This window comes from Leucopleurus acutus (assembly GCF_964270905.1).
Source record: "Leucopleurus acutus genome assembly, chromosome: 19".
Classification (NCBI taxonomy): Eukaryota; Metazoa; Chordata; class Mammalia; order Artiodactyla; family Delphinidae; genus Leucopleurus; species Leucopleurus acutus.
The window spans coordinates 19,292,135-19,319,686 of record NC_139161.1 but is presented as its reverse complement, the minus strand read 5'-3'; the positions used below and the strand labels follow the sequence as shown (position 1 = coordinate 19,319,686).

At 41.2% G+C, this 27,552-nt stretch overlaps 1 protein-coding gene across 4 annotated transcripts in view; it reads right to left on the bottom strand.

Annotated features, from left to right (window-relative positions):
* STAT3 (signal transducer and activator of transcription 3) overlaps window positions 1-27,552 on the bottom strand; it is a 65,846-nt gene that overhangs the window by 22,848 nt on the left and 15,446 nt on the right. For all 4 annotated transcript variants that reach the window (XM_082860494.1, XM_082860493.1, XM_082860495.1 and 1 more), the window contains exons 2-4: window positions 6,821-6,970; window positions 5,484-5,628; window positions 4,806-4,904 (exon numbers count right to left, since the gene is read on the bottom strand). In XM_082860494.1, coding sequence (XP_082716620.1) covers window positions 4,806-4,904; window positions 5,484-5,628; window positions 6,821-6,948 — 372 coding nt within the window. In that variant the 5' untranslated portion in view covers window positions 6,949-6,970. The remainder of the gene's footprint in view (window positions 1-4,805; window positions 4,905-5,483; window positions 5,629-6,820; window positions 6,971-27,552) is intronic.

Here is a 27,552-nt window from a genome sequence, read left to right as displayed (position 1 = left end):
TGAGGATGAGGAGGATGAGGATGAGGATGATGATGATGACGACGACGACAGCAGCAACAGAAAACAGTTAACATTTATTTCGTATTTATGTGTCAGGTACTGTTCTATGCATCTTACACACAGGAATTAATTTAATTCTATGAAGTCGGTGCTATTATCATTCCCAGTGGAGGAACACAGAGAGTCAACAGTTTGCCTGAGGTTACACAGCAAGTGGCAGATCTATGGCATTCAAACCCAGGAGGTCTGGGCCCAAGGCCCTTGTGGTAAACTGCTCTTCCAAGGCCAAATTGCCAGGCATGAGTAACTAAGAAGATTGTCATGATGTGGCCCTTGACCACCTTATCTTCCTTTACCGAGTCAGATGCTGAACTTTCTACACTTCTCCCAAGAATACATGCAGTCCTGTTTCTGTCTGAACACGATCTTCTTTCTCCCTACACTGTGGTCTCCTTACCATCTGCCTGATGCCCATACAATAAGCATTGAGTCTCGGCTCAAACGGTACCTCTCCTTTCTGTATGATGCCGTTCCTGACTCTCTCAATTAGACTTAGATGTGCTTTCTTCTTTGTTCCTGCTACATTTTTGTCTTTAAAAAGAAAAAACAGGGGACTTCCCTGGTGGTGCAGGGGTTGGGAATCCGCCTGCCAATGCAGGGGACGCGGGTTCGAGCCCTGGTCCGGGAAGATGCCACATGCCGCGGAGCAACTAAGCCCGTGCCAATGAAGACCCAACGCAGTCAAAAATAAATTTAAATAAATATAAGTAAATAAAAGAAAAAATTGTACACCCATGTTCATAGCAGCATTCTTCACAATAGCCAAAAGGTGGAAGCCGCCCAAGTGTCCATCAACAGATGAATGAATAAACAAAATGTGACAGAACCACACAATGAATAAATAGTATTCCGCCTTTGAAAGGAAGGGAATTCTGACACCTGCTACCACATGGATAAACCCGAAGGACTTTACGCTAAGTGAGATAGGCCAGCCACAAAAAGACACACACTGTATGATTCCATTTATATGAGGTACACAGAGTAGTCAAATTCATAGAGACAGGAAGTTAGAATGGTGGTGCCAGGGTCCAGGGGGAATGGGGAGCTACAGTCTAATAGATATAGAATTTTAGTTTTGCAAGATGAAAAAAGTTCTGGAGATTGGTTCACAACAATGTGATGAACTTAACACTACTGAATGGTACACTTAAAAATGGTTAAGATGCAGGAATTCCCTGGCGCACCAGTGGTTAGGATTCCACGCCTCCACTGCAGGGGGCATGGGTTTGATCCCCGGTCGGGGAACTAAGATCCAAACCATAAGCTGCACAGCACAGCTAAAAGAAAAAAAGAAGGGATGGTAAATTTCATGTTATGTGTATTCTACCACATTTTTATTAAAAGAAGGGGGGAAAAAAAGAAAAAAAAATTCCCTGATTATACGATATTAAAGAAAACACCTCAGGGAAATTAAATAAGTCTCCTGTTAACCAACAACATTAATGCTTCGGTATATATCCTTCTAGACATTTTATCATACATTTCAATAATATATGCATATCATATACATTTGTCTTTCCTGTTATGAAAATCTTTGCTTCCATTACATTGTCATGTAATGGAGGGTTATTGTTGCTATTGTATAAGAGAACTACTGATTCTTAAAACATTTATCTTGAACACAATCACTTTTCTGAACCCTTGTTAGTTCCAATAATTGTGTTTTGTTTTTTTAAAAGTTTGTCTTTTGCTTTCCAACATTAACACTCCCTTTTTCTGTCTTATTACAATGGCTGGATCTGTCAGAAAAATATCAATGGCAGGAGGCACCCTCAATCTTGTAACTGTTTTTAATGAGATTAGTGCTTCACCACTGTACATCATGTTCCCTTTGGTTTCTGACAAATATTCTTTTTTTTTGTTAAGGAAGTTCCTTTTTTTTTTTTTTTTGCGGTACGCGGGCCTCTCACTGTTGTGGTCTCTCCCGTTGCAGAGCACAGGCTCCGGACGTGCAGGCCCAGCGGCCATGGCTCACGGGCCCAGCCGCTCCACGGCATGTGGGATCCTCCCAGACCGGGGCACGAACCCGTGTCCCCTGCATCGGCAGGCGGACTCTCAACCACTGCGCCACCAGGGAAGCCCGATAGTTCCTTATTTTTAAAATCTAGAATGGACACTAAATTTTGTCATCTAACAAAAATACAATTTTTCTTCTTAACTTACTAATTTAATGAATTACATTAATAGAATCCCTAATGTTAAGCCACCCTTGCATTCCTAGAATATAAACCATGCTTTGTATACTAAGCAGGATGCAAAAATCCTAACCTTTTCTTTACTTACACTGTCTTTTTAGGTCTTGATATTAGCATTATTCTAGCCTCATAAAATAAGCTGGAAACATCTCGTTTTTTCCCCTACACTTTGGAAGAGTTTAAATGATACTGGAACAATTTGTACCACAAAAGTTTGTTAAAACTTTTAAACCATCTGGCCTATTGGCTTTTTTGGTGGGATGGGGAGTGTAATTTTTTTCAAGTCTTTTTCAATATATTTTTATGGTTATTGATATAATTAAGTTTTTTCATCTTTTTTAGTATATTTTAATAATTTGTATTTTATTGCATTATAAAGTTGTTTGATTTTCTGTTTCTCCCAGACCACAACCTCCTCTAAAGCAGGGGGCCATAACAACCAGCACACAGTAGGATACGCATACACATATACACATAATAGATTAGATGATCTAGATAGAGAGAGATGACTATCATATATCAATATGTGTTCCCCCAATGGGCCTGTTAGCATCACATAATCCCTATTCCCTAAACTAATTGTATCTCTAGCTCTAGTGAGATTATCCTCAAACTTAACCACAAAGAGAAATGCATATGGACCTGAATGATTCAATTCCAAACCATCCCCCCAGGTGGCTCCCAAGAATAATACATTGTCATATCCTTCTGGTGCAAATGTGAACTGTTCCAGCCTTTGGGGAAAGCAATCCAGAACTATCTATAAAAAATTTATATATATTTTATACACACACACGCACGCACCCCTTGACCTAACAAGTCCATGCCTGGAAATCCATAGTAGAGAAATCAAAGCATGAATATATAAAGATACATAGGGAGGCATTGCACTAGTGTTTACAGTGGAGGAAAAAAAAAACCCAGAAAGAAGTGACTGTCTATCGAAGGGGTAATAACTGAATAAATTATAGCAGATCTATACCACAGAATATTATGCAGCAAATAAAGTGAGTTAGCTTTATACTACTTGACTTAGAAGCATTTACATGACATAATTCAATGAAAAAAGCAAGATGCAGAAAAGTAAACCAATTTAAATATAATGTGTGTGTGTGTGTATTTTCTATAGTTTATGGGAGCCTGGAGAAAGGTATGAAAGGATATATATCAGACTATTAATGTTGGATTCCTGGGAAGAGACAATGAAGAGAGAGAGGAGTGAGTAATCATTAGAGAAATGCAAAACAAAACTACAATGAGGTATCACCTCACACCAGTCAGAATGGCCATCACCAAAAAAATTTGCAAACAATAAATGCTGGAGAGGGTGTGGAGAAAAGGGAACTCTCTTGCACTGTTGGTGGGAATGTAAATTGATACAGCCGCTATGGAGAACAGTATGGAGGTTCCTTAAAAAACTAAAAACAGAACTACCATATGACCCAGCAATCCCACTACTGGGCATATACCCTGAGAAAACCATGATTCAAAAAGAGTCATGTACCACAATGTTCACTGCAGCACTATTTACAATAGCCAGGACATGGAAGCAACCTAAGTGTCCCTCAACAGATGAATGGATAAAGAAGATGTGGCACATATACACGATGGAATATTACTCAGCCATAAAAAGAAACGAAACTGAGTTATTTGTAGTGAGGTGGACGGACCTAGAGTCTGTCATACAGAGTGAAGTAAGTCAGAAAGAGAAAAACAAATACCGTATGCCAACACACATATATGGAATCTAAAAAAAAAAAAAAAAAAGGCTCTGAAGAACCTAGGGTCAGGACAGGAATAAAGACGCAGACATAGAGAATGGACTTGAGGACACGGGGAGGGGGAAGGGTAAGCTGGGAAGAAGTGAGAGAGTGGCGTGGACATATATACACTACCAAATATAAAAGAGACAGCTAGTGGGAAGCAGCCACATGGCACAGGGAGATCAGCTTGGTGCTTTGTGACCACCTAGAGGGGTGGGATAGGGAGGGTGGGAGGGAGACGCAAGAGGGAGGGGATATGGGGATATATGTATACGTACAGCTGATTCACTTCGTTATGCAGCAGAAACTAACACAACATTGTAAAGCAATTATACTCCAATAAAGATGTTAAAAGAAAAAAAAGAGGAATGAGGGACATTTCAGGTCTTTGTTTTTTAACTTTCTTTCTTGTAATTTTCTGTAATGTTTTAAAGTTTTTCTTAAAAAGTAGAATGCATTTTACATGCAGGAAAAAAATGTTATTTTCATTGTATAAAACAAAACCCAGGGACTTCCCTGGTGCTCCAGTGGTTAAAACTCTGTGCTTCCAACGCAAGGGGCGCAGGTTCGATCCCTGGTCAGGGAACTAAGATCCCACATGCCACATGTGGCATGGCCAAAATAACCAAAAAAAACCCCAAACAACAACAAAGAACCCCAAAACCCCGAACACCCACTTCTCCCCATAGGTCAGTGCACATCCTAAAGACCCTGGAAGAGCAAGCACATCTTTGTACACACAAAGGAAGCACATTTCAACAGCACTTTGTTTCTTCCCAGGCCTCACCTGGGCTGCAGTGGCTGCAGTTTGGAGGAGGCGGGACTCTTCCCACAGGCACCGGGCCACAATTCGGGCAATCTCCATTGGCTTCTCAAGGTATCTGCTCTGTACGTAGGAGAGAAAGAGAATGAAAAGTGGCAGGAGACTGAGGAGATGTGGACTGAACTTTGCTAACTTCCTCATAAATTAGGGAAAGTGTGACATTTACTACATGAAACAACACAGCAAAGGCCTCAGAGCCTGGCTGCAAATAGTGGGAGATGAAGGGAAGAAGAGAGGAAGAAAGGCAGTAATGAGGAGCTGTACTTCACTGAGAGAAGGCTTGGTCGTCTGTCTTTGGACAGTGTGTTATCCCAGTCTTACAGGGAGGCAACTGACTTTGTCAAGGAGTATCCATTTATGGTCGAACATTTAACACTGAAAAGTAAGAGTCATCTTCCTAGTCATCTGCCCTCATCACAATCATGTTATTAACATACTAACATAACACGATTAACATAGCAATCACATTATTATTTCAGTGAACCAAAGAAGTGAATTTCAGGCAACGATACTCAAAGGGCTAGTTACTTCTCCTTGGATTTAAAGTACAAGATATGTTCTCATTATTTAGCCAAATGAGAAAAGAAACTTTCAGGAAAGAAAGATAAAACCCTCCTCTGCGGGTTCAGTTTCTCATCACACCTGAAGGAACTGCTTGATTCTTCGCAGGTTGTGCTGATAGAGAACATTGGACTCTTGCAGGAAGCGGCTATACTGCTGGTCAATTTCACCCAAGAGATTATGAAACACCAAAGTTGCATGTGATTCTTTGCTGGCCGCATATGCCCTAGGAAAAGGAAGAGGATAAAGAATGATGCTTCTGAAACCTACACACGCACACATACGTACACATGCATGCACGCAGAAATCACCATCGGGGAGGAAAAAACCCAAGGCAAACCTGATGCTACAACCCACTCATCACTTCAGATGCATCTTGCTCAGCAACCATAAGTGTCATCCATTTAAAAATCATCAACAATTATTCCAGATACTATTAGCCACGGTCATAGTTCTATATTTATCAAATACTTGCGTGAACAGGTATGTTGTTTTGCTTTAAATTCTCAGTCAACTCTGTGGTCAGACTTTTAGTAGCAAATAAGCCATCCCAAGCTAGGGTGGCCTACTTCTGACATCTCTGTATCACCTCTCTGGCCCCTTACCAAATTCTGGAAAAACTAGGTCAGGGGCCTGAATTAAACCAAAATTAATAGGTGGATCTGAATACATTCAAGTGAAGGAGGGAATTCCCTGGTGGCCCAGTGGGTAAGACTCCATGCTCCCAAGGCAGGGGGCCCGGGTTCAATCCCTGGTCAGGGAATAGATCCCTCATGCTGCAATTAAAGATCCCGTGTGCCTCAACTAAGACCTGGAGGAGCCAAAATAAATAAATAATAAAATAAATAAATATTAAAAAAAAAAGGGAAGGAAATAGTTGTTGGGATTCTGTACCATTATCTCCTCTATGAACGAGTCTATTTCTCTGACTCTGTGTTTCCTTCCCTTAATGAAAGGGGAATCAGAAGTAAGAACCCAAACTTTTACCCATGACAGAATTCTCATTCAGATAAAAAAAATTCACTTCGCTGTGCGGCAGAAACTAACACAACACTGTAAAGCAATTATACTCCTATTAAAAAAATATATATCTATATATCTATAGCATGTCCCTGAAGTGTCAGAACACACAGAGCATCTCATCAAGCAAATGAGATTAAAGTCAGGCTTCAAAACATCTACCACCAAGCAGGCTGCTTCAATGTGCCAAAAGACAGCTGCCCAGATGCGCTTCTAATGTAGAAAATGTTTTTACAAGACTAAAATGACCTCTCTGTCTTCTGTTCTCTTTTATCCCATCACCTGTACCCATAAGCTTTTCAACAAAATAGTTAGCAAAGAGTTAAGTTAGAGCAGATCATGTCTCTTGTCTCAAACTAAAACCTAACAATTTGGGGAGCTTCTCAAGAAGGACTTACCAATCTTGACTCTCGATCCAAGGGGCTAGAAACTGCCGTAGCTCCATCGGGAAGCTGTCACTGTACAGCTGATGAAGCTGCTCCAGGTACCGTGTGTCCAGCTGCTGTAGCTGATTCCATTGGGCCATTCTGCTGGAATCAGGGGTCACACTGCAAACCAAAGGTGTATATGGTCACTACAAGCCCCAGTAAGGGGAAACAATCTATCCAACACAGGCATCGGGTCTGTGATTAGGGATAAAAGGTGCTTTGGAAAGGATCTTCCATGTTTCTCCCAGTTCAGAACAATACATATACATTCAAATCTCTACCTCTGGAACCACGTCGCAGCTTCTTTCTCCTAAACCAGGATGACAATGTGGGCATGATGTCATGTTCTAGAACCCAGTATCTCTCAGAGGTATGTGAAGCTGAGAAATTACTTAACTTCCAGATTTCCATTTCCTCCTCTATCAGAGATCATAATTCCCACCCCTCAGGGTTCCTGAGATAGTATTTCTTGAGCACCCAGCTCAGTGTCTAGCACACGACAGATGCTCAACAGATGTGAGCTCCTTTCTTTCCACTCTACACTCCTTTTAGGTGGACTGGGAGGTAGAAACACAGTAAACCTAAGTTTGATCTTTAAGAACAAAATGTGGGACATGGGTGTTCAGGGAGGGCAGAGAGCTAATTCCAAGACTACAGGTTTAAACACATAAGCAAGGACCCGCCTGGGATTCTCCCACTCAAAAAAAAGAGTAATTTTGTTTCTAAAATTTCTCAGTCTGGGATGAGAAAGAAGAGAAGCTTAAAACCAGGCATTCAGGTTGTCCCCAGGTTCATGAACACCCCAGGGAAATGCTCAAGGAGAAGCCAAGCCAGCTAACCACCTTGAGTCCTCTTTCTGAATAGCTTGGGGTCATGGAAATAGCAATACAGACCAAGTAGTCTTAAGAAGCTGTAAAAAATAACTATGAGTAGGAGCCAAAGACTAAAGTATATATGGATCAAAGTATATTGAGGGCTTCCCTGGTGGCGCAGTGGTTGAGAGTCCGCCTGCCGATGCAGGGGACGCGGGTTCGTGCCCTGGTCCAGGAAGATCCCACATGCCGTGGAGCGGCTGGGCCTGTGAGCCATGGCCGCTGGGCCTGCGGGTCCAGAGCCTGTGCTCCGTGATGGGAGAGGCCACAGCAGTGAGAGGCCCGTGTACCGCAAAAAAAAAAAAAAGTATATTGAGATGGTTCTCTGGGACAGTGAGAACATTTACTGAAAGGTAGACTACATACAAATACGTACACTTTACTAGAGTGCTTGATTTATTTCTTGGAGAAGGCATGAATAAGCACCTAATTACTGGTCCTTTCATAAAAAGGACTGGGCAAACTGGTGACAAAACCGACAGGTCTTGTGTTCTCAGAGCAGCAAGTTAAATGATCACCAAGCTGTTCAGAATCTGGGATCCTTACAGAATTCAAGAGGGCTGTGCTGCTGTTCTCCTTCTCTTTCTTGCGGGGACAGAAACAGCATACCCCCTTGCTACTGCAAAGATGGCATCAACTGATCAAGCTTTCAAGCACATATTCAGGAAAGCACGGTCAGTCCCCTCATGGCAGTCTTTAATTGAACAATTAAAAATCTAAGGCAGGGACCTCCCTGGTGGCGCAGTTGTTAAGAATCTGGCTGCCAATGCAGGGGACACGGGTTCAAGCCCTGGTCTGGGAAGATCTCACGTGCCACGGAGCAACTAGGGCCTGTGCGCCACAACTACTGAGCCTGCGCTCTAGAGCCCGAGAGCCACACTACTGAGCCCACCTGCCACAACTACTGAAGCCCGTGTGCCTAGAGCCCGTGCTCCGCAACAAGATAAGCCACCGCAGCGAGAAGCCCGCTCACCACAACGAATAGTAGCCCCTGCTCGCCGCAGCTAGAGAAAGCCCACGCGCAGCAACGAAGACCCGATACAGCCAAAAATCAATCAATTAATTAATTTTAAAAAAACTAAGGCAGCACCATCCAATAGAAATCTAATACAAGCCACATATGTAATCTTAAATTTTCTAGGTGCCATATTTAAAAAGTAAAAAGAAAGAGGTAAAATTAACTTTAATAATACATTTTCTTTAACCTAATATAACCGAAATGTTATCATCTTTTTTTTTTTTTTAACATCTTTATTGGAGTATAATTGCTTTACAATGGTATGTTAGTTTCAGCTTCACAACAAAATGAATCAGTTATATATATACATATATTCCCATATCTCTTCCCGCTTGCGTCTCCCTCCCTCCCACCCTCCCTATCCCACCCCTCCAGGCGGTCACAAAGCACCGAGCTGATCTCCCTGTGCTATGCGGCTGCTTCCCACTAGCTATCTACCTTACGTTTGGTAGTGTATATATGTCCATGTCTCTTTATCGCTTTGTCACCGTTTACCCTTCCCCCTCCCCATAGCCTCAAGTCCATTCTCTAGTAAGTCTGTGTCTTTATTCCTGTTTCACCCCTAGGTTTTTCATGACATTTTTTTTTTTAAATTCCATATATATGTGTTAGCATACGGTATTTGTCTCTCTCTTTCTGACTTACTTCACTCTGTATGACAGACTCTAGGTCTATCCACCTCATTACAAATAGCTCAATTTCGTCTCTTTTTATGGCTGAGTAATATTCCATTGTATATATGTGCCACATCTTCTTTATCCATTCATCCGATGATGGACACTTAGGTTGTTTCCATCTCTGGGCTATTGTAAATAGAGCTGCAATGAACATTTTGGTACATGACTCTTTTTGAATTATGGTTTTCTCAGGGTATATGCCCAGTAGTGGAATTGCTGGGTCATATGGTAGTTCTATTTGTAGCTTTTTAAGGAACCTCCATACTGTTCTCCACAGTGGCTGTATCAATTTACATTCCCACCAACAGTGTAAGAGGGTTCCCTTTTCTCCACACCCTCTCCAGCATTTATTGTTTCTAGATTTTTTGATGATGGCCATTCTGACTGGTGTGAGATGATATCTCATTGTAGTTTTGATTTGCATTTCTCTCATGATTAGTGATGTTGAGCATTCTTTCATGTGTTTGTTGGCACTCTGTATATCTTCTTTGGAGAAATGTCTATTTAGGTCTTCTGCCCATTTTTGGATTGGGTTGTTTGTTTTTTTGTTATTAAGCTGCATGAGCTGCTTATAAATTTTGGAGATCAATCCTTTGTCAGTTGCTTCATTTGCAAATATTTTCTCCCATTCTGAGGGTTGTCTTTTGGTCTTCTTTATGGTTTCCTTTGCTGCGCAAAAGCTTTTAAGTTTCATTAGGTCCCATTTGTTTACTCTTCTTTTTATTTCCATTTCTCTAGGAGGTGGGTCAAAAAGGACCTTGCTGTGATTTATGTCATAGAGTGTTCTGCCTATGTTTTCCTCTAAGAGTTTGATAGTTTCTGGCCTTACATTTAGGTCTTTAATCCATTTTGAGCTTATTTTTGTGTACGGTGTTAGGGAGTGATCTAATTTCATACTTTTACATGTAGCTGTCCAGTTTTCCCAGCACCACTTATTGAATAGGCTGTCCTTTCTCCACTGTACATTTCTGCCTCCTTTGTCAAAGATAAGGTGACCATATGTGCGTGGGTTTATCTCTGGGCTTTCTATCCTGTTCCATTGATCTATCTTTCTGTTTTTGTGCCAGTACCATACCGTCTTGATAACTGTAGCTTTGTAGTATAGTCTGAAGTCTGGGAGCCTGATTCCTCCAGTTCCTTCTTTCGTTCTCAAGATTGCTTTGGCTATTCGGGGTCTTTTGTGTTTCCATACAAATTGCAAAATTTTTTGTTCTAGTTCTGTGAAAAATGCCAGTGGTGTTATCATCTTAACATGCGATCATACAAAAACTATTAATGAGATACTTTACATTCTTCTTTTTGTACTAAGTTTTCTAAACCAGTGTATGCTTTACACTTATGCCACGGATCTAAAGTATTTCCCTCCTCAAGTACCAAGGGCTTAAGTTCCACTGGTGAAAAAGTTCAGTAAAGCAAAGAGACGAGAATGTCAGGACAAGGTTTTTGCCCCAGTCAGGCCAATATGTTTCCATAAATAAACTAAATCTTCCAACAACATTAGAGGGGAATAAGTAAGTTTCCTAGGTGCTTGGGATTTTTTTTAACAATGTCTTAGGCACCTCCCGAGCATTTTCAGCTACCACTCCTTTGCAGTCGCACCCCCAGCCCCCCATCTCCACCCCCAAGATTAACCTGCCACAGGACCGATGCGATGCTACCTGGGCAGTGGTACATGTATGCTAAACACTGGCTAATGAAAGCAGTAACTGAAGCGCATGCTACACGCTGAAGCATTGTAACCATGTCAAATTTTACTCTCAACAGGAAATCAAAGGCCTACAACCACTATGGAGAACAGTATGGAGGTCCCTTAAAAAACTAAAAATAGAACTACCATATGACCCAGCAATCCCACTCCTGGGCATAGACCTGGAGAAAACCATACTCGAAAAGATATATGCACCCCAGTGTGCACTGCAGCACTGTTTACTATAGCCAAGACATGGAAGCAATCTAAATGTCCATCAACAGAGGAATGGATAAAGAAGATGTGGTATATATATACAATGGAATTACACAGCCATAAAAAAGAATGAAACAATGTCATTTGCAGCAACATGGAGGGACCTAGAGATTATCATACTAAGTGAAGTCAGACAGAGAAAGACAAATATATAATATCACTCACATGTGTAATCTAATTTTTAAAAATGATACAAATGAACTTATTTACAAAATAGAAACACACACACAGACTTTGAAAACAAACTTATGGTTACCAAAAGGGAAACGTGGAGGGGAGGGATAAATTAGGAATTTGGGATTAACATACACGCACTACTATATATAAAATAGATAACCAACAAGGACCTACTGTATAGCACAGGGAACTCTACTCAGTATTCTATAATAACCTATATGGGTAAAGAATCTGAAAAAGAATAAATATATGTATAACTGAATCACTTTGCTATACACCTGAAACTAACACAACATTGTAAGTCAACTCTACTCCAATAAAATAAATTAAAAAAAAAATCAAAGGCCATTAGAACTCTCTTACAATATTCACATTTGGGCCACGTTAAAAATCTGCCTCAGCCATAAAAAGGAACGAAATTGGGTCATTTGTACAGACGTGGATGGACCCAGAGACTGTCATACTGAGTGAAGTAAGTCAGAAAGAGAAAAACAAATATCGTATATTAACGCATATTTGTGGAATCTAGAAAAATGGTACAGACGAACCAGTTTGCAAGGCAGAAATAGAGACAAAGATGTAGAGAACAAACGTACGGACACCAAGGGGGGAAAGGGCGGGTGGGATGAATTGGGAGATTAGGATTAACATATAAACACTAACATGTATAAAACAGGTAACTAATGAGAACCTGCTGTGTAGCCCAGGGAACTCTACTTCACTTTGCTGTACAGTAGAAACTAACACAGCATTGTAAAACCACCACACCCCAATTAAAAAAAAAAAAATCTGCCTCCTAGGCTAAACGCATCATGATCTGTCTTGTGTTTCTCAGGACTTGATCTGCACAGACATCTGCGTAATATGCCAATTTATGTAGATTCTACTGCATGTGAATGTAGGAAACTCCAGACCCACATAATTCAATAGTCAGTAGCCATATGTGGTTACTGAGCACTTGAAATGTGGCTGGTTTCAAACCGAAATACACTAGATTTTGAAGACTTAGTACAAAAAAAAAAGTAAAATATCTCACTAATATTGAAATGTTAATATTCTAGATATATTGGATTAAATTTTATATATATATATTTTACTTATATATGTGTGTGTATATATACATACATATGATATATGTATAAATATATATATATCATATATATATATTTTTTTGGCCACGCCACACAGCTTGCAGGATCTTAGTTCCCTGACCAGGGATTGAACCTGGGCCCCGGCAGTGAAAGCGCCCAGTCCTAACCACTGGACCTCCAGGGAATTCCTCAAATAAAATATATTATTAAGATGAATTTCACCCATCTCTTTTTACTTCTTTTAATGTGGCTATTAGGAACTTTACATATGTGACTTGCATTCTATTCTTATTGGACACTACTGCTGTAGATTATGTAACCCAAAAGCCATGTTCTAATAAAGGATTTAAAAAAATAGACACCTACTTTTCATAATAAACTCCCGTGTTATAAATCAATTAAAAAATAGACTAATAAAAAAATAGACTAATTATTTAATTGCTGATCTTGGATACAAATGTAGAGCCATCACAGTCTGCTCCCTGAAGTTCCAAATTAAACCTATAAAGCAGCATCACACTATACCTGCTCAATCATGGATTAACAATGTAGTCATGCATGAATATTTGCATTTTCAAACTCATATACCATTAAAAAATTACAAGTTTTTGAAAATTTGCCAATTCGTTTCTAGTCCATTACTCAAGAGGGTTTTTGTTGTTTGGGTTTTAGTTAGTTTTAGTAAGTAGTATAATAATCGGGCTATTTCTTAAACCAGAAACCAGCTAACAGTATTTTCCATAAAATTAAGGGACCAAAAATGACTGATGTTATGTTCTACTTCTCAGTCTAATCACTGTAGGTAATACTTAATAGCTATTCTATGTTAAAAAAAGAATCATTCTAAATTAAAGCCAAAGGGCAGGTAGTATTTTCAAGAACATGGGCAAACAGTCAGTGATTTCCTTACCAGCTGCTTAGCTACAAACCATATTTAACTAACAGGAACCACAGGGCAATCAGACCAATTGCTTTTCATAAGAACTCTAGATCCTCAAGAGATCAAAAGCCAAATTGTCTAGGAAAACCATTGCCCACTGGCTTTGTGGTAATTGTCTTACTGGAAAAAAACTTTTTTTAACAATCTCAATTCTGGTTTTTCAAATTACAAGTTAATCTGAAGGACTCTGCTGAATTCTAACTGAAGTATTTCTTATCTATGGAATAATTCTAAGCCTGACCTAATAACCACTTTCACTGAACTCCAGAACACAGAGAGCGATTTGCACAACAACGTGAGTGCCCAGCACCATTCTGGGTGCAGAGGAGACAAGTCAATTCATTCCATACAGTGGCTGGCTTAGGGCAATACATTCTCTTAATTCTCTCCAGGCGTTTACTCAGTTTAAGGTTCACAGATAGTAAAGGAAAGGTGAGTGTGATCCTGTTTTCTACAACCGAAAAGAAAAGAACAATAAAAATGAAACAGCAAGTCACCAAAGACTTTCTGGACTTTTCAAAACAGGAATTTCTCAACCTCTTGGGGATAACTTACTAAAAAGAAGTCATAAGGCAAATGACTACTGTCTAACGGGGAACTTATTACACAAAAAAGGTCTGTCCAAGTCACAGTTCTCATTTATACACTTCAATCTAAAGAAACCAAGGGATGTGTTGAGAACCACAAGTCAAGACGACTTACAAAAGGCTTCATTACATCATTCCACAAAACATCTTTTTAAATTAACACCTGCTCTTCGCATGCAGGCACCAGTGGATTTACGACAGGGGTGAGTGAGTCAGGGGTGAAAGTGAGAGGGATGAAAACCAGGTGTATACAATAATCCAGAACAGAAAGCAATCTAAAGATAATTTCTGTTCATCCTTGCAATGAGTCCCAAGATTTTTCTTCGGGTATTAGCCATACTCTATATTAGAAATACCTGCATTTAAAATAGAACATATTTATTCATACTTGTATATTATCTGTTGCCTACACTAAGCTCCTCTTTGCTGTCAGGAAAGGTCCAGTGACTAAGGCAACCAAAGTATAAAATAACATAGAAATGGTACTAATTTCTACTGAAACCAGTCCTTTTAAGAAGACGTTTTTGGGACTTCCCTGGTGGTGCAGTGGTTAAGAATCCGCCTACCAATGCATGGGACACGGGTTTGAGCCCTGGTCCAGGAAGATCCCACATGCTGTGGAGCAACTAAGCCCGTGCACCACAACTACTGAGCCCGTGTGCCACAACTACTGAAGCCTGCGCGCCTAGAGCCCGTGCGCTGTAACAAGAGAAGCCACCACGATGAGAAGCCTGCACACTGCAACAAAGAGTAGCCCCCACTTGCTGCAACTAGAGAAAGCCCGCAAGCTGCAACGAAGAACCAATGTAGCCAAAAATAAAGTAAAATAAAATTAATTAATTTAAAAAAAAAAATCTGCGCTTCCACTGCAGGGGGCACGGGTTCGATCCCTGGTCGGGGAACTAAGATCCCACATGCCTCATAGTGTGGCCTAAGGAAAAAAAAAAAACAGTAATAATGTTCACTGTGGAAGATTTGGAGAAATACAAAAACAAAAAACAAAAGATAAAATCACCCATATCGTATCATCACACTATCTAGAACTACAATTGACATGTTGGACATGTTGATATAATTCCTCTTAATCTATCTCAGGGTACGTATATATATTTTTTATTTCTTTCTGGAAGTTAGGATCATAGGATTTTTTACAGTTTTCTATTCTCTTTTAACTCTTATTTTATAGTAAACATGTTCTATACAACGGGATTTCTGTTTAAAGCCCAGAGAACAACTGTTTGGTTTCTATTAGTGTTTTCAATATAATCCTGAAAATTCCATTAAGGGTCACAGAATTTATTTATAATTATAAGCTCCAATTTTTTTGTTCTCGCCATACCACATTCCAAAAATAATATGAGGTAGCTGCAAACTCCTTAAAGTAAATTAGGGAGGAGAAAAAAATGAGGAAACACTAAGAGGCAATTAATACTAGACAAAGACACTCAACCTTCATAACATTTTCACTGTTGGATTAAAGGTGTAACGAATGACAGGGAGTCCACATTTAAATATTATAGCTTAATATTTCACCACTGATAACTACCCTAGACATTAAGACTTTGGAATTTCAAATTTAAAAAGATAATTCGAAAAAAAAAAAGATAATTCGAAATAAGTACACTTGTATACTAAATATGTAATTTCCTTGCTTACAAATCCAAACAGTTCCTTTGTAAAGTTTAAGACTAGATGTTTGCCTTTAATAAAAAGTCTTTGCAGAGATCTAGTTTTGATTTCCTAAAAAGACAAAATATTAACACTTGAGTGCCCAATCTGAACTAACCTCATTGTAATATTCAAATATATTCAATTACAAATAATAGGATTTGCTTTAAAGTCAGAAACAAACACTTCTTTGCAAAAAATGGACATTGAGATATAAGAGAACTTGAATTATAGTTCCCTACTAAGGTGGCAAAATTGAAAAAAGAAAGAAGTACTGGGCTTCCCTGGTGGCGCAGTGGTTGAGAATCTGTCTGCTAATGCAGGGGACACGGTTTCAAGCCCTGGTCTGGGAAGATCCCACATGCCGCGGAGCAACTAGGCCTGTGAGCCACAACTACTGAGCCTGCGCCGCGTCTGGAGCCTGTGCTCCGCAACAAGAGAGGCCGCGATAGTGAGAGGCCCGCACCGCGATGAAGAGTGGCCCCCGCTTGCCACAACTAGAGAAAGCCCTCGCACAGAAATGAAGACCCAACACAGCCAAAAGTAAATAAATAAATAAATAAAATTAAAAAGTGGCTGTACCATTTTTAAAAAAAAAAAAAGAAAGAAGTACTAAATTACTGGGGAGCAGAGCTCGGAGAAGCGAAAGAACAGTTTTAATGATACTCTGGGGCACATTCAACCCCCCAAATTCTACTATCCCTCATTCTTCTTATCTCACTTTAATTCTTGGAAAAGTTCCAGAATCTTGTGCTGAGCACATGATTTTTTCCATTCCAAATCCTGACCTGTGTAAAGTCTTATCACTAGCACTACTTTTGTATAGTTATCTAATTTAAATCCAGAAACACAGAGAATAAAATGTATCAGGTTTACAGTTAAGTGTAAGAGGTGGAGACTACCAGGAATGCTAACAACAAAAAGGAAGGAAAACCTACTGCCTCGATCCATGAAGGATAATCAGGATGTTAAAAACAAAACCAAAAGCACCACCCAAAATATAGTGCTCACGCAGCTACCTCTGAGAAAAAGATTCTGAAAACTATGAATTGTCAAGGCCTCTTATTTCAAATCTAATAGTGTTATGGAATTAACAAATAAAAACAAAAACGGACATATTCTCCAAACTTCATTTGGGATAGGCAGCATATTTGATCACAAATATTTCAGATTAAAAGAACAAGAGCATAACAAACATAATTCCCTCTAAACTGAAAGTAACACAACTAGATGCGCTTTGTCAATTACTGAGCGCGAAGTTCATGGTTAAAGTTGCCTGAGAACAGGTCTGAGCTCCAGACAAAGACCACAAAACAAACCAAATTTGAGCATCACGTGGCCCCCCACTTTGTCACACGTCCCCTCCGCCAACCAGACACGCTCCTCTGAAGCGGTGTGGTGTAAAGCCAAGTACCAAGAGACTTGACCTTGGATGGGCCTGGGTGCAAGCCCTCCCTACCATTTATCAGCTGTTTGTTTGGGAGATATTACTTGACTACATAACAGGCTTCTCTAGTAAAATGGGGAAGTAACCCTCTTTTGAAGGATTGTTATATCGGTTTAAAAAAAATAACAGATGTACAGCATCCTTCCTATATGTGCTGGGTACACCTCATTGCCGTATTGTTCCTTCCCCTCACGGCATCCCTTTCATCAGCATTTCTTATACTAAATCCATTTCCTCAATGCCCTGGGAAACATAGATTAATTAATTGGATTAGTCCTGTTAAATGATAAAGTCAGCTTTCCCTGCTTACATGCATTTTAATGGGTCTTTGTAACATCCTGAGGGAGGAGTTAGTAATGCTGTGATCTGGTGTGAGTGAAGGGGAGAGAGGGTTGGGTTGGTGCCCTGATCAAATATCTCCACCCATAGTTCACCTAAGGATAGCTCCAGGTCCTAAAAAGACTAAAGGTGAAAACACCAAGTGATATGCAAATGAATGAAAAAGATGAAAAATAAGAATCTTGGTTTAAGAGCAGTCCAATGAACTAATGGTTATTGCTAATATTTATATATCACTTACTATGTGCGAGGCACTTTTAAGTACTTGCCATATTTATTTATTCATTTCATCTTCACGACAACCCTATGAGATAGACATTATTTTTATACCCATTTTACAGAGGAGGAAAATGAGGCACAGAATTTTAAGTGATTCACCCAAGATCAGACAGGTAGTAAAGGCATGAAGCTGGAATCCTAACCCAAATAAGTCCATTTTCAGAATTCCTGAACTTAATGCTACAGTGGAAGTTTTCATTGATTTTAAGTAACGCATGAGTCAACCATAATACCAAGCCAGTGTGATCTAATGATATTTTAACAGACATATATAGCATTTGAATGAAAGGATCTATTAGTCCAGCTGTAACTGGCCCACACCTAGTGATATTCTAATTGTATCACAATTTAAATGGTGCATTAAAAAACAAACACATTCAGGGAGGGGCAATCAGGGTGTGAGGAGTCCAAGAACTTGAACGTTTTGCCCAGGAAGAAGACTTGGGGAGCAGGAAGTGAGGTTAGGAGAGAAAAATATAAATTACGAAGAGTGGCTTTTCAAATACTTGGAGATCTGAAAGGGTAAATCACTCCAGAATCAGGATCTGTTTTCCCACAACATCTACTCCTGGATTCTGCCCTCTGTATGCAGAGGTTCCCCACCCTGGCTGCAGATCAGAATTACAAGGGCAGATTTTTTTTTTTTTTTTTTTTTTTGCGGGTCACGGGCCTCTCACTGTTGTGGCCTCTCCCGTTGCGGAGCACAGGCTCTGGACGCGCAGGCTCAGCGGCCATGGCTCACAGGCCCAGCTGCTCCGCAGCATGTGGGATCTTCCCGGACTGGGGCACGAACCCGTGTCCCCTGCATCGGCAGGCGGACGCTCAATCACGGCGCCACCAGGGAAGCCCAAGGGCAGATATTTTTTAAAAAATAAAATAGAGATGCCCGGGAACCAAACCAGATGCCAAATGGGAATATTGCTGAGGGTGGGAACCAGGTTTCAATACTTAAAAGCTCCTCAGACAATGCTAAGGTGTGGCCAGACTGAGAACCTTGGAACAAGAGCAGAATCAGGTCTCACCCAGGATGCACATCACAATCACCTGAGGGGCTCTGAGATGCTGGAGGCTGGTCCTTACTCTACATGTACTGCATAATCATCCCCAAGGATGGGGTCCAGGCAGTTGTAATGAAGCAGAGCCCTGTGGAGACTGCATCAGGGAACTATGGCATGAGATGAGGCTGGAGAAGGCTCTGGTGTAAGCCATAAAAAGAAACAGGAACTCTCGCCCAAGGGTAATGGGGAGATCTGTAGAGTTTTAAGCAGACAAGTGACAAGTCTGTAAGCAGACAGCTTAGGGGGTCCCTGCAGAAAGGGAACCAGGAATGGCTTTCTCAACATAAGAGAAGCCATTTTGGCCTAAGCCATTTTGTGATCTACGCCTGGCTGCAATGCTTGCCCTTGAACAGGTCTCAGTAATTAATGATCTTAAGAGAACACAGGAGTGCACAACAAAGAAAAGGTAGTCAAAGAACAGCGAAGTAATAAAGAAGAGTCCTAGTTCCTCCTCAAGAGATATACATGACAATATATCTTTGAGTTCTGCAGGAACTAAGGCCCCCATCCAGGTGAAGGATAGAACAATGATGTTGACCCTCCTGACTTCAATCAACTAAAGCTTGGACTCTGTAGACCTTTGCCCTAATTCTATGCTGAATTCCCCTCTGCCCAAGCCCCTTCATGAATATGCATGTCCCTTAGCTTAAAACTTCCCCGATTTTGCTGTTCCGGGAGACACTGCTTTGGGAAAGATCCTGATGTTCTCCTTACTTGGACCTGAGCACTGTGACTCCGTAACTTGCCCTTGTAACCTCTATGCCAGACTGCCTGCCAGCCTGAGGACAGGAAGAGCCTGGGCTTTTGATCACCAGTGTGTCTTCCCTTCACTCCCGCAGCATCCAGGAGGATGCCCAGCTCATAACAGATACTCAAAAAAAATATGGAATGAATAAATCACTGGTATGAATTACAGCTACATTGACCGCACCAGATTCTCCCAGGCAAGGACACTGCGTCCAGTAAGAAGTATTCTGAGAAGCAGACCAACTCTTTCAGTTTTGCTGTTTGAAAAATTCAAGGATGACCCTTCAGTGACCTTTCAATAAGAGTAAAACCACAGCAACTCTCCCAGTTCAAAAACATACACCAGAGCTTCCCTGGTGGCACAGTAGTTAGGAGTCTGCCTGCCAATGCAGGGGACACAGGTTCGAGCCCTGGTCCAGGAAGATCCCACATGCCATGGAGCAACTAAGCCACACGCCATGGAGCAACTAAGCCCGTGTGCCACAGCTGCTGAGCCGGCGCTCTACAGCCCGCGAGCCACAACTACTGAAGCCCACATGCCTAGAGCCCATGCTCCACAAGAGAAGCCACTGCAATAAGAAGCCCGCGCACCGCAACAAAGGGTGGCCCCCACTCACGGCAACTAGAGAAAGCCCACGCATAGCAACAAAGACCCAACACAACCCAAAATAAATAAATAGAATAAATAAATTTTTTAAAATATATAAATAAAAATTAAACAAACAAACATACACCAGCTTCACACTGTCCCACCCAAAATCTTTACCCCCAGCTAAGGCTCCCCAACTCCTCAGCCAACTTTGGCCCCTCCAGCTCCTCTCTCCAGCCTCAAGATGACTTTCAAAATGTCAAGTCAACTCATCTCCCCCTCGCCCTTGCCTCCACCCCCACAGACTCTGCTCCTTTCTCAAAGATGCTTTTGCCTAAAATATTTTTCCCCTTGATGGCACTATATGTCCCTTTTTTTTTTTTACATCTTTATTAGAGTATAATTGCTTTACAATGGTATGTTACTTTCTGCTTTATAACAAAGTGAATCAGTATACGTCCCTTTCTTGTCTCCGCTGGAGAGGCATTCCCTAACCCTACCCATAGTCCAACCACTGCTTCAACTCGGAATGCCCACAGTACTTAGGTATGTGGCTGAGGCTTTTTTGTTGTTTTGATTCCATCTCCTCCATCTGACCCTCACATATATCATTCTGATACCAAATTTAAGACACCAAATGAGTATTTCCTTTATAGCTTCCTTTACTCACACATATAAACACCACCTCCACTGCCAAAGTTCCTACTGAACACTCGCCGATGGCTACAATACTGAAAAGTACGGCACCAATACGCAACCGCATCTAGGAAAACAAGATTAGCTCTACCCTGTATGATTGGTTACCTAGAATTTGGAGGTTTTTCTAGAGAGAAGCAAAGCATCCTTCCAACGAGCTTTGAATGCTGAGCAACTCACCCTCACAGGAATCAGAGGCAAGCTACCAACTTTTACAAACAGGAGTTTAGCCTTTGAGAAACAACTGTTAAGTTGAGCAAGCAAACCATCACGTCAAAATGTCCAGGCTTGAAGGCAACAAAGGGAGGAGGAGGGCAAGTTGCTGGGGAAAAAAGCCTGTAGGTACTGTTATCTTTGGTCAAAGCCCAAATAAAAGAGTCAAAAAGCATCCATTGATCTAGAATGCTATGTAAGTTAGAAATAAATTCTTTTAAGACAGACAAATAAAGCAGAGAAAGGGAACTTAAATTTCTAAATCTCAGTGTCACAGACCCACAATACAGTTCAACACTTATTGAAGAGAAGGAAGAAACTTTTCTTGAATTTATTCAGGTCGCTTTCCCTGGAAGAGATATTAAGGTAATCTGGTCACTTAGCATGGAGCACCGTATAACTGGGGCTGAGAATCCACATCCACGGACCCTGCGTTAGAACCCCTTCCTTCAAAGTCACTATGGTTTGGGGGCAGAACCTCAAATTCAAAGGGCATTTTTGGTGGTTGCCACACACATTAGAATGCCTCCAATTCTCCCATACTACTCCTGTTGGGAGAAGGGGTCTTTGTTCCCTGTCCTTGAATCTAGCTAAACCCACGACTGCTCCAACCAGCAGAAGTACTGATATGCAACTATAAAGGCCTGATTCTCTCAGAAAGCTCATTTTCCAGAACCCAACCAACATCCTCTGAGAAACCCAAGGCCAGAGAGGTCACACAGAGGCAGCTGGTGTACAGTCCCAGCTGAGATCAGCCTTTGATTCATCCCGGCCCAGGCATCAGATATGTGAGTGAAGCAGCCTCCGGATGATAACTGCCCCCAGACGTTCAAGTCTTCCCAGCTGAGGCCTCAGACGTTGTGGAGCAAAGGCAAGCCATCCCTGCCGTGCTACCCAAATTCCTGCCCACAGAATCTATCAGCACAATAAAATGGTTGCTGCTTTACGCTACTAAATTTCAGTTGCTTTATGGCACTTGGTGACCAGAACATTTTTACTAACATAGTGATGGAATACCATCTTGATAGAGTCCAACTTCCGTGAGAAAGGAATTTGGAGTTTTAAAGGGAAAGGCTTTGCTGTTAAAACTATTTCACTAGTTAATCTCTTCTTTCCTTTATGTACTCATTTTCTAAATGATTCATCCAGTCTCACTCCTTCAAAATAACATCTGACAATCCCCAAATTTACATCTCCAGCCCTAGCCTTTCCCATGAACTCGAGTCCTCTATCTCACTGCCTACTCAATATCTCCACTTGGGTGTCTAACAAGCATCCCAAATTTAATGTACCCCAAACCAACCCTTTCATTAAAAACCTCTCCCTGGACTTCCCTGGTGGCGCAAGTGGTTAAGAATCCACCTGCCAATGCAGGAGACACGGGTTCGATCCCTGGTCCAGGAAGATCCCACATGCCAAGGAGTAACTAAGGCTGTGAGCCACAACTACTGAGCCTGTGCTCTGGAGCCTGCGAGCCACAACTACTGAGCCCGTAAGCCACAACTACTGAATCCTAGAGCCCGTGCTCCACAACAAGAAAAGCCACCACAATGAGAAGCCTGCGCACCACAACAAACAGCAGCCCCCACTCACGGCAACTAGAGAAAGCCCGCGTGCAGCAAAGAAAACCCAACACAGCCAAAAATAAATAAATAAATTTTTAAAAAAAAAAAAAACCCTCTCCCAGCCAACTTCCCCTCCAATCTTCCCCATTTTAGCAAATGACACCTCCACTCTTGCATGTGCTCACACTAAAAACCTTTAATATAAGCCGACTCCTCTTCCTCCTTCTCTCTGTTTCTCTCCCCCCAACATCCAATCCATTAACAAATCCTGTGGACTCTACCTTCAAAACATATCTAGAGGACTTCCCTGGTGGCGCAGTGGTTGAGAATCTGCCTGCCAATGCAGGGGACACGGGTTCGAGCCCTGGGCTGGGAAGATCCCACATGCCGCGGAGCAACTAGGCCCGTGTGCCACAACTACTGAGCCTGCGCGTCTGGAGCCTGTGCTCCGCAACAAGAGAGGCCGCGATAGTGAGAGGCCCGCACACCGCGATGAAGAGTGGTCCCCGCTTGCCGCAACTAGAGAAAGCCCTCACACAGAAACAAAGACCCAACACAGCCAAAAAATAAATTAATTAATTTAAAAAAAACATATCTAGAACGTGAGCAATTCTCACTACCTCCACTGCGACCATCTTAATCCAAGCCGCCATCAGCTCTTACCTAAACTACTGTACTAAACTCCTAACTGATGCTTGATGCTCTCACTCCTGTCCCTCTACAGTCTATTCTCCACATTATAGATCTTCTCAAAATATAAGCCAGATCATTTCATTCCTCTGCTCAAAACCCACTCAGAAGAAGATCCAAACTCCCACCATGGTCCACCAGAGAGTCAGTCCATTCTGCCCTGGATGCCTCTCTGACCTCTCCACTGCTCACTCCTTTGCTCACACCTCTCTCTTTTCTGCTTCTGAAACACACCACACCCATTTCTGCCCTAGGCCTTTTGTACCTTCTTCTCTCTCCTGGAAAGCTCTTCCCCTGGACAGCTACCTGGCTCGCTCCCTCACTTTATTCAGGTCTCTGTGCAAATGCCCCTTGATACCACTATCTAAAACAGCACATCTACCCCTGCGGAATTTTTTTTCACATACTCATCACCATCCAATACGCCACAGATTTCTTTTTTGTTTCTCTCCTCCACCACCACCTGCTAGGGATGTGAGCTCCATGAGAACAGACTTTCTTCTGTTCACTGCTACTTCCCCAGTACCTAGAGAATGCTCAAATAATTGTTGAATAAAGGAATGAAAATTAATAAGTTAAAAAATCTGTAACATACTTTTAGCACAAAGACTGAAATACCTTAAGCAGCTAACTAACTTCACATAATGGCATAAGCTAGTCTTCCTTAAGCATGATCTAATAGGTACAATAATTCATAAAAATTTTCTATAAGTGACAAAGCAAATATGTAGTTTCCCAACAGAAGAATTTATATGAAAATGTAAGCATCAAAAAAAAAAAAGAAAATGTAAGCATCACAATTTTTTTTTTTTTATTATAAGGCTTTTCCTATCAAGCTAAACTGTTACACAGTAGAGTTGTTACTCCTTAAATCGTAATAATGAGACTTTAGCTCCCTGCCGCCATCTAAAAGGGAACATTACATGACATGAGCCTGTTGGTAGTACTGGAGAACCGAAGAAATTATATAACTAAATACTGACATATAGACACTGAAATGAGGTATCTCATAAAACATAAAACCACTCGGATGAGTAAGTTTATTTTGAGATATTCCCAAGGTGAAAGGTCTACGACCCAACCTAGAATCAACAGTAAATCTCTTTACACAGGAAATCTATTGCCTGCTTTTCAATGTTGTACCCTCAAGACACTTGGGCTCCAACTCAATAACAAAAAGCATATAGTTGTTATTGTTGTTGTTGTTTAAGAGCTCTTAAAATACATAAAATCCAACCTCTTCACTTCACAGGCATGGAAATAGACCACTGACATGACCATCGGGAACAACATCCAATAATCAGTCTCCTGACTTAGTCTAGTGTTCTTTCCACCACAAAATAGGACAAGGAGTAGGTCAAGCCTTCAATTTTACAACTAGAAAAATACGGCTAGAATGGTAGGGAAAAGTCTGATTACAAAGAGAAAATCTTCTATCCAGGCAGAAAGAAAGGGTCACAGTTGCTATTCTTCTGAAGAATATGTTGGGGTCTGAAAAAAAAAGTTTATCACATACTGTGACCTCGGTAGACAAAAATGCACAGAAACCAAATATATCATTTTCTCAGAGGTCTTCTTTTATTTTATTTTCTTCCTCAGTTTTATTGAGCTACAATTGACATATAACGTTGTATTAGTTTTAGGTATACAACACAGTGATTTGAAATATGTGTATATTGTGAAATGCTTACCACAGTAAGTTTAGTTAACATCCATCACTTCACAAAGTTAGTTTTTTTTCTTGTGATGAGAACTTTTAAGATCTACTCTTTCACAACTTTCAAACATACAAGAGAGTTCCCTGATGTGGCCCAGTGGTTAGGATTCTGGGCTTTCACTGCCATGGCCCGGGTTCAATCCTTGGTCGGGGAACTGAGATCTCGCATAGCTGTTCAGTGCAGCCAAAATTAAAAACAAATCAAACAAAAACTGAACAAACTAACAAAAACCATACAATACAGTGTGGTTAAGTATGGTCATCATGCTATACACTACATCTCCATCTCAGAGGCTTTCTAGCCAACTTGTGACATTTACAAGGCCACATGTAGAGGTGTCAGTGGTTTACTGAACATTTGAGTGCCTCTTTCCCAGGTGCTTTGCTAAGCCCCAAGGAACACAGAATTGGAGAATTCATAGTCTCTCTGCCAGAGTGAGAGGAATGCACAAGTTCAGGGTGTACTCCTGGAACATAACTCCAAAATAACAAGGTGAATGGTGTTCCTGGGACTTGTCCAAACCGGTCCCTCCTGTCAAGGAAGATACAGTTTTGAAAGAAAGGCAGACAAATAACAAGGTAATTACATGGAAATGGAGTGGTGCTATACTTTACAAGGTACACTGGCTTTCCAAGGTACAGTAGTTCTGCAGGAGAGCTGGTAATGCTAGAGAGGAAGGGGTAGCTAGTCCAAGCAGAGGGACCAGCGCATGTGCAAACACAGGGGTGCTCAAGAGGACATGACACAGGTCTTCTGGTTAAACATGACCCACAGGCCTTCTAAAGTGACAGTAAAGCAGGGGCAATGGGCACAAACCCACAAGGACAAAGAATGGGAAATGAGATGACAGTGGACAAAAGATGTCAGTAAAATTCTGGAATCCAGAAAGCAGAGTGATGGTAACTGTCTAGCACAGCTGAGAAAACTGAACAGTAAGTGTATGCTGTATAACCCTGAAAAAGCTCAAAGCTGGAGGTGGTAGATATGGTTGAAGGGAGGGATAAGAAGTTTGGCTAAAAATAGGAGAATTGGTTGAAAAATCTGTATAAGAAGCATTTAGATCCTCCAGATAACTACCTTTCTCCGAAACCAGCAGAAGACAGAAAGAATACTTTTGAAGAAAACCTCCAACATGAGAGAGAGAGATGAACAAAAGAAAAGAGGAATTCAAGAATCAGAAAATACTAGGCGTATACAAAAATTTCACAAAACTACAAATAGTATCCTCAAAGAGACAAATTATATATGTCTCAGGAATAGGATAAAAATGAAGATGAAAATGGCAACTGAGAAAGGACTCTTGAAATTGAGAATGACACCGAGAATTTAAAACTAAATAGATGGGTTGAAAGAGCCAAGGAAACCTCCTGGAATATAATCCACAACAAAAAAGATGGAAAATAGAAGCAGAGGGGAAACAAAACACAACTCAGATGATCTGTCCAAAAGATCTAATATCTGACCAAGAGGATTCACAGAAAAAGAGAAGGGGAAAATGGTAAAGTGGGAATTATCAAAGAAATAATAAGAATTTCCCTTTCCAGATTGAAAGGGACCCATCTAGAACCCAATCCAAAGAATGAAAATAAACCCGCATGAAGGCACATTCTGTGAAATTTCAGAACACTGGGAATGAAGAAGTCATACAAACTTCCAGAGAAAAGAACCAGGTCTCTTGGAGAGGATCAGAAATCAGAACAGCATCAAACTTTCAACACAGGGACTTCCCTGGTGGCGCAGTGGTTAAGAATCCGCCTGCCAATGCAGGGAACTCAGGTTTGAGCCCTGGTCCCGGAAGATCCCACATGCCGTGGAGCAGCCAAGCTCGTGCACCACAACTACTGAGCCTGCGTTCTAGAGCCCGCGAGCCACAACTACTGAGCCCATGTGCCACAACTGAAGCCCGTGCGCCTAGAGCCCGTGCTCCACAACAAGAGAAGCCACTGCAGTGAGAAGCCCGCGCACCACAACAAAGAGTAGCCCCCACTCGCCACAACTAGAGAAAGCCCACGCGCAGCAACGAAGACCCAACACAGCCAAAAAAAAAAAACTTTCAACATAGACACTGAAAGATTCAAAGCCAACTGAGCCAACAATGCCTTCGAAATGATGAACAAATGATTCAGTGCCCACCCAACCGATCATTCAAGTGTGAAGAAAGAATAAAGAGATTTCAGATGCTCAAAAGAAAATTTACTTCCCAGGCACCTTTTCCTGATAGCGTGTTACTAGAATTTGTGGTTCAGCAAATGAAGCAATCAAGCCAGAAAGAGGAAGACGCGAGATCTAGGAAAAAGGGAATCTGACACAGGAGAGTAATAAAAGGAGACCCAGGGCTTCCCCGGTGGCGCAGTGGTTCAGAGTCCGC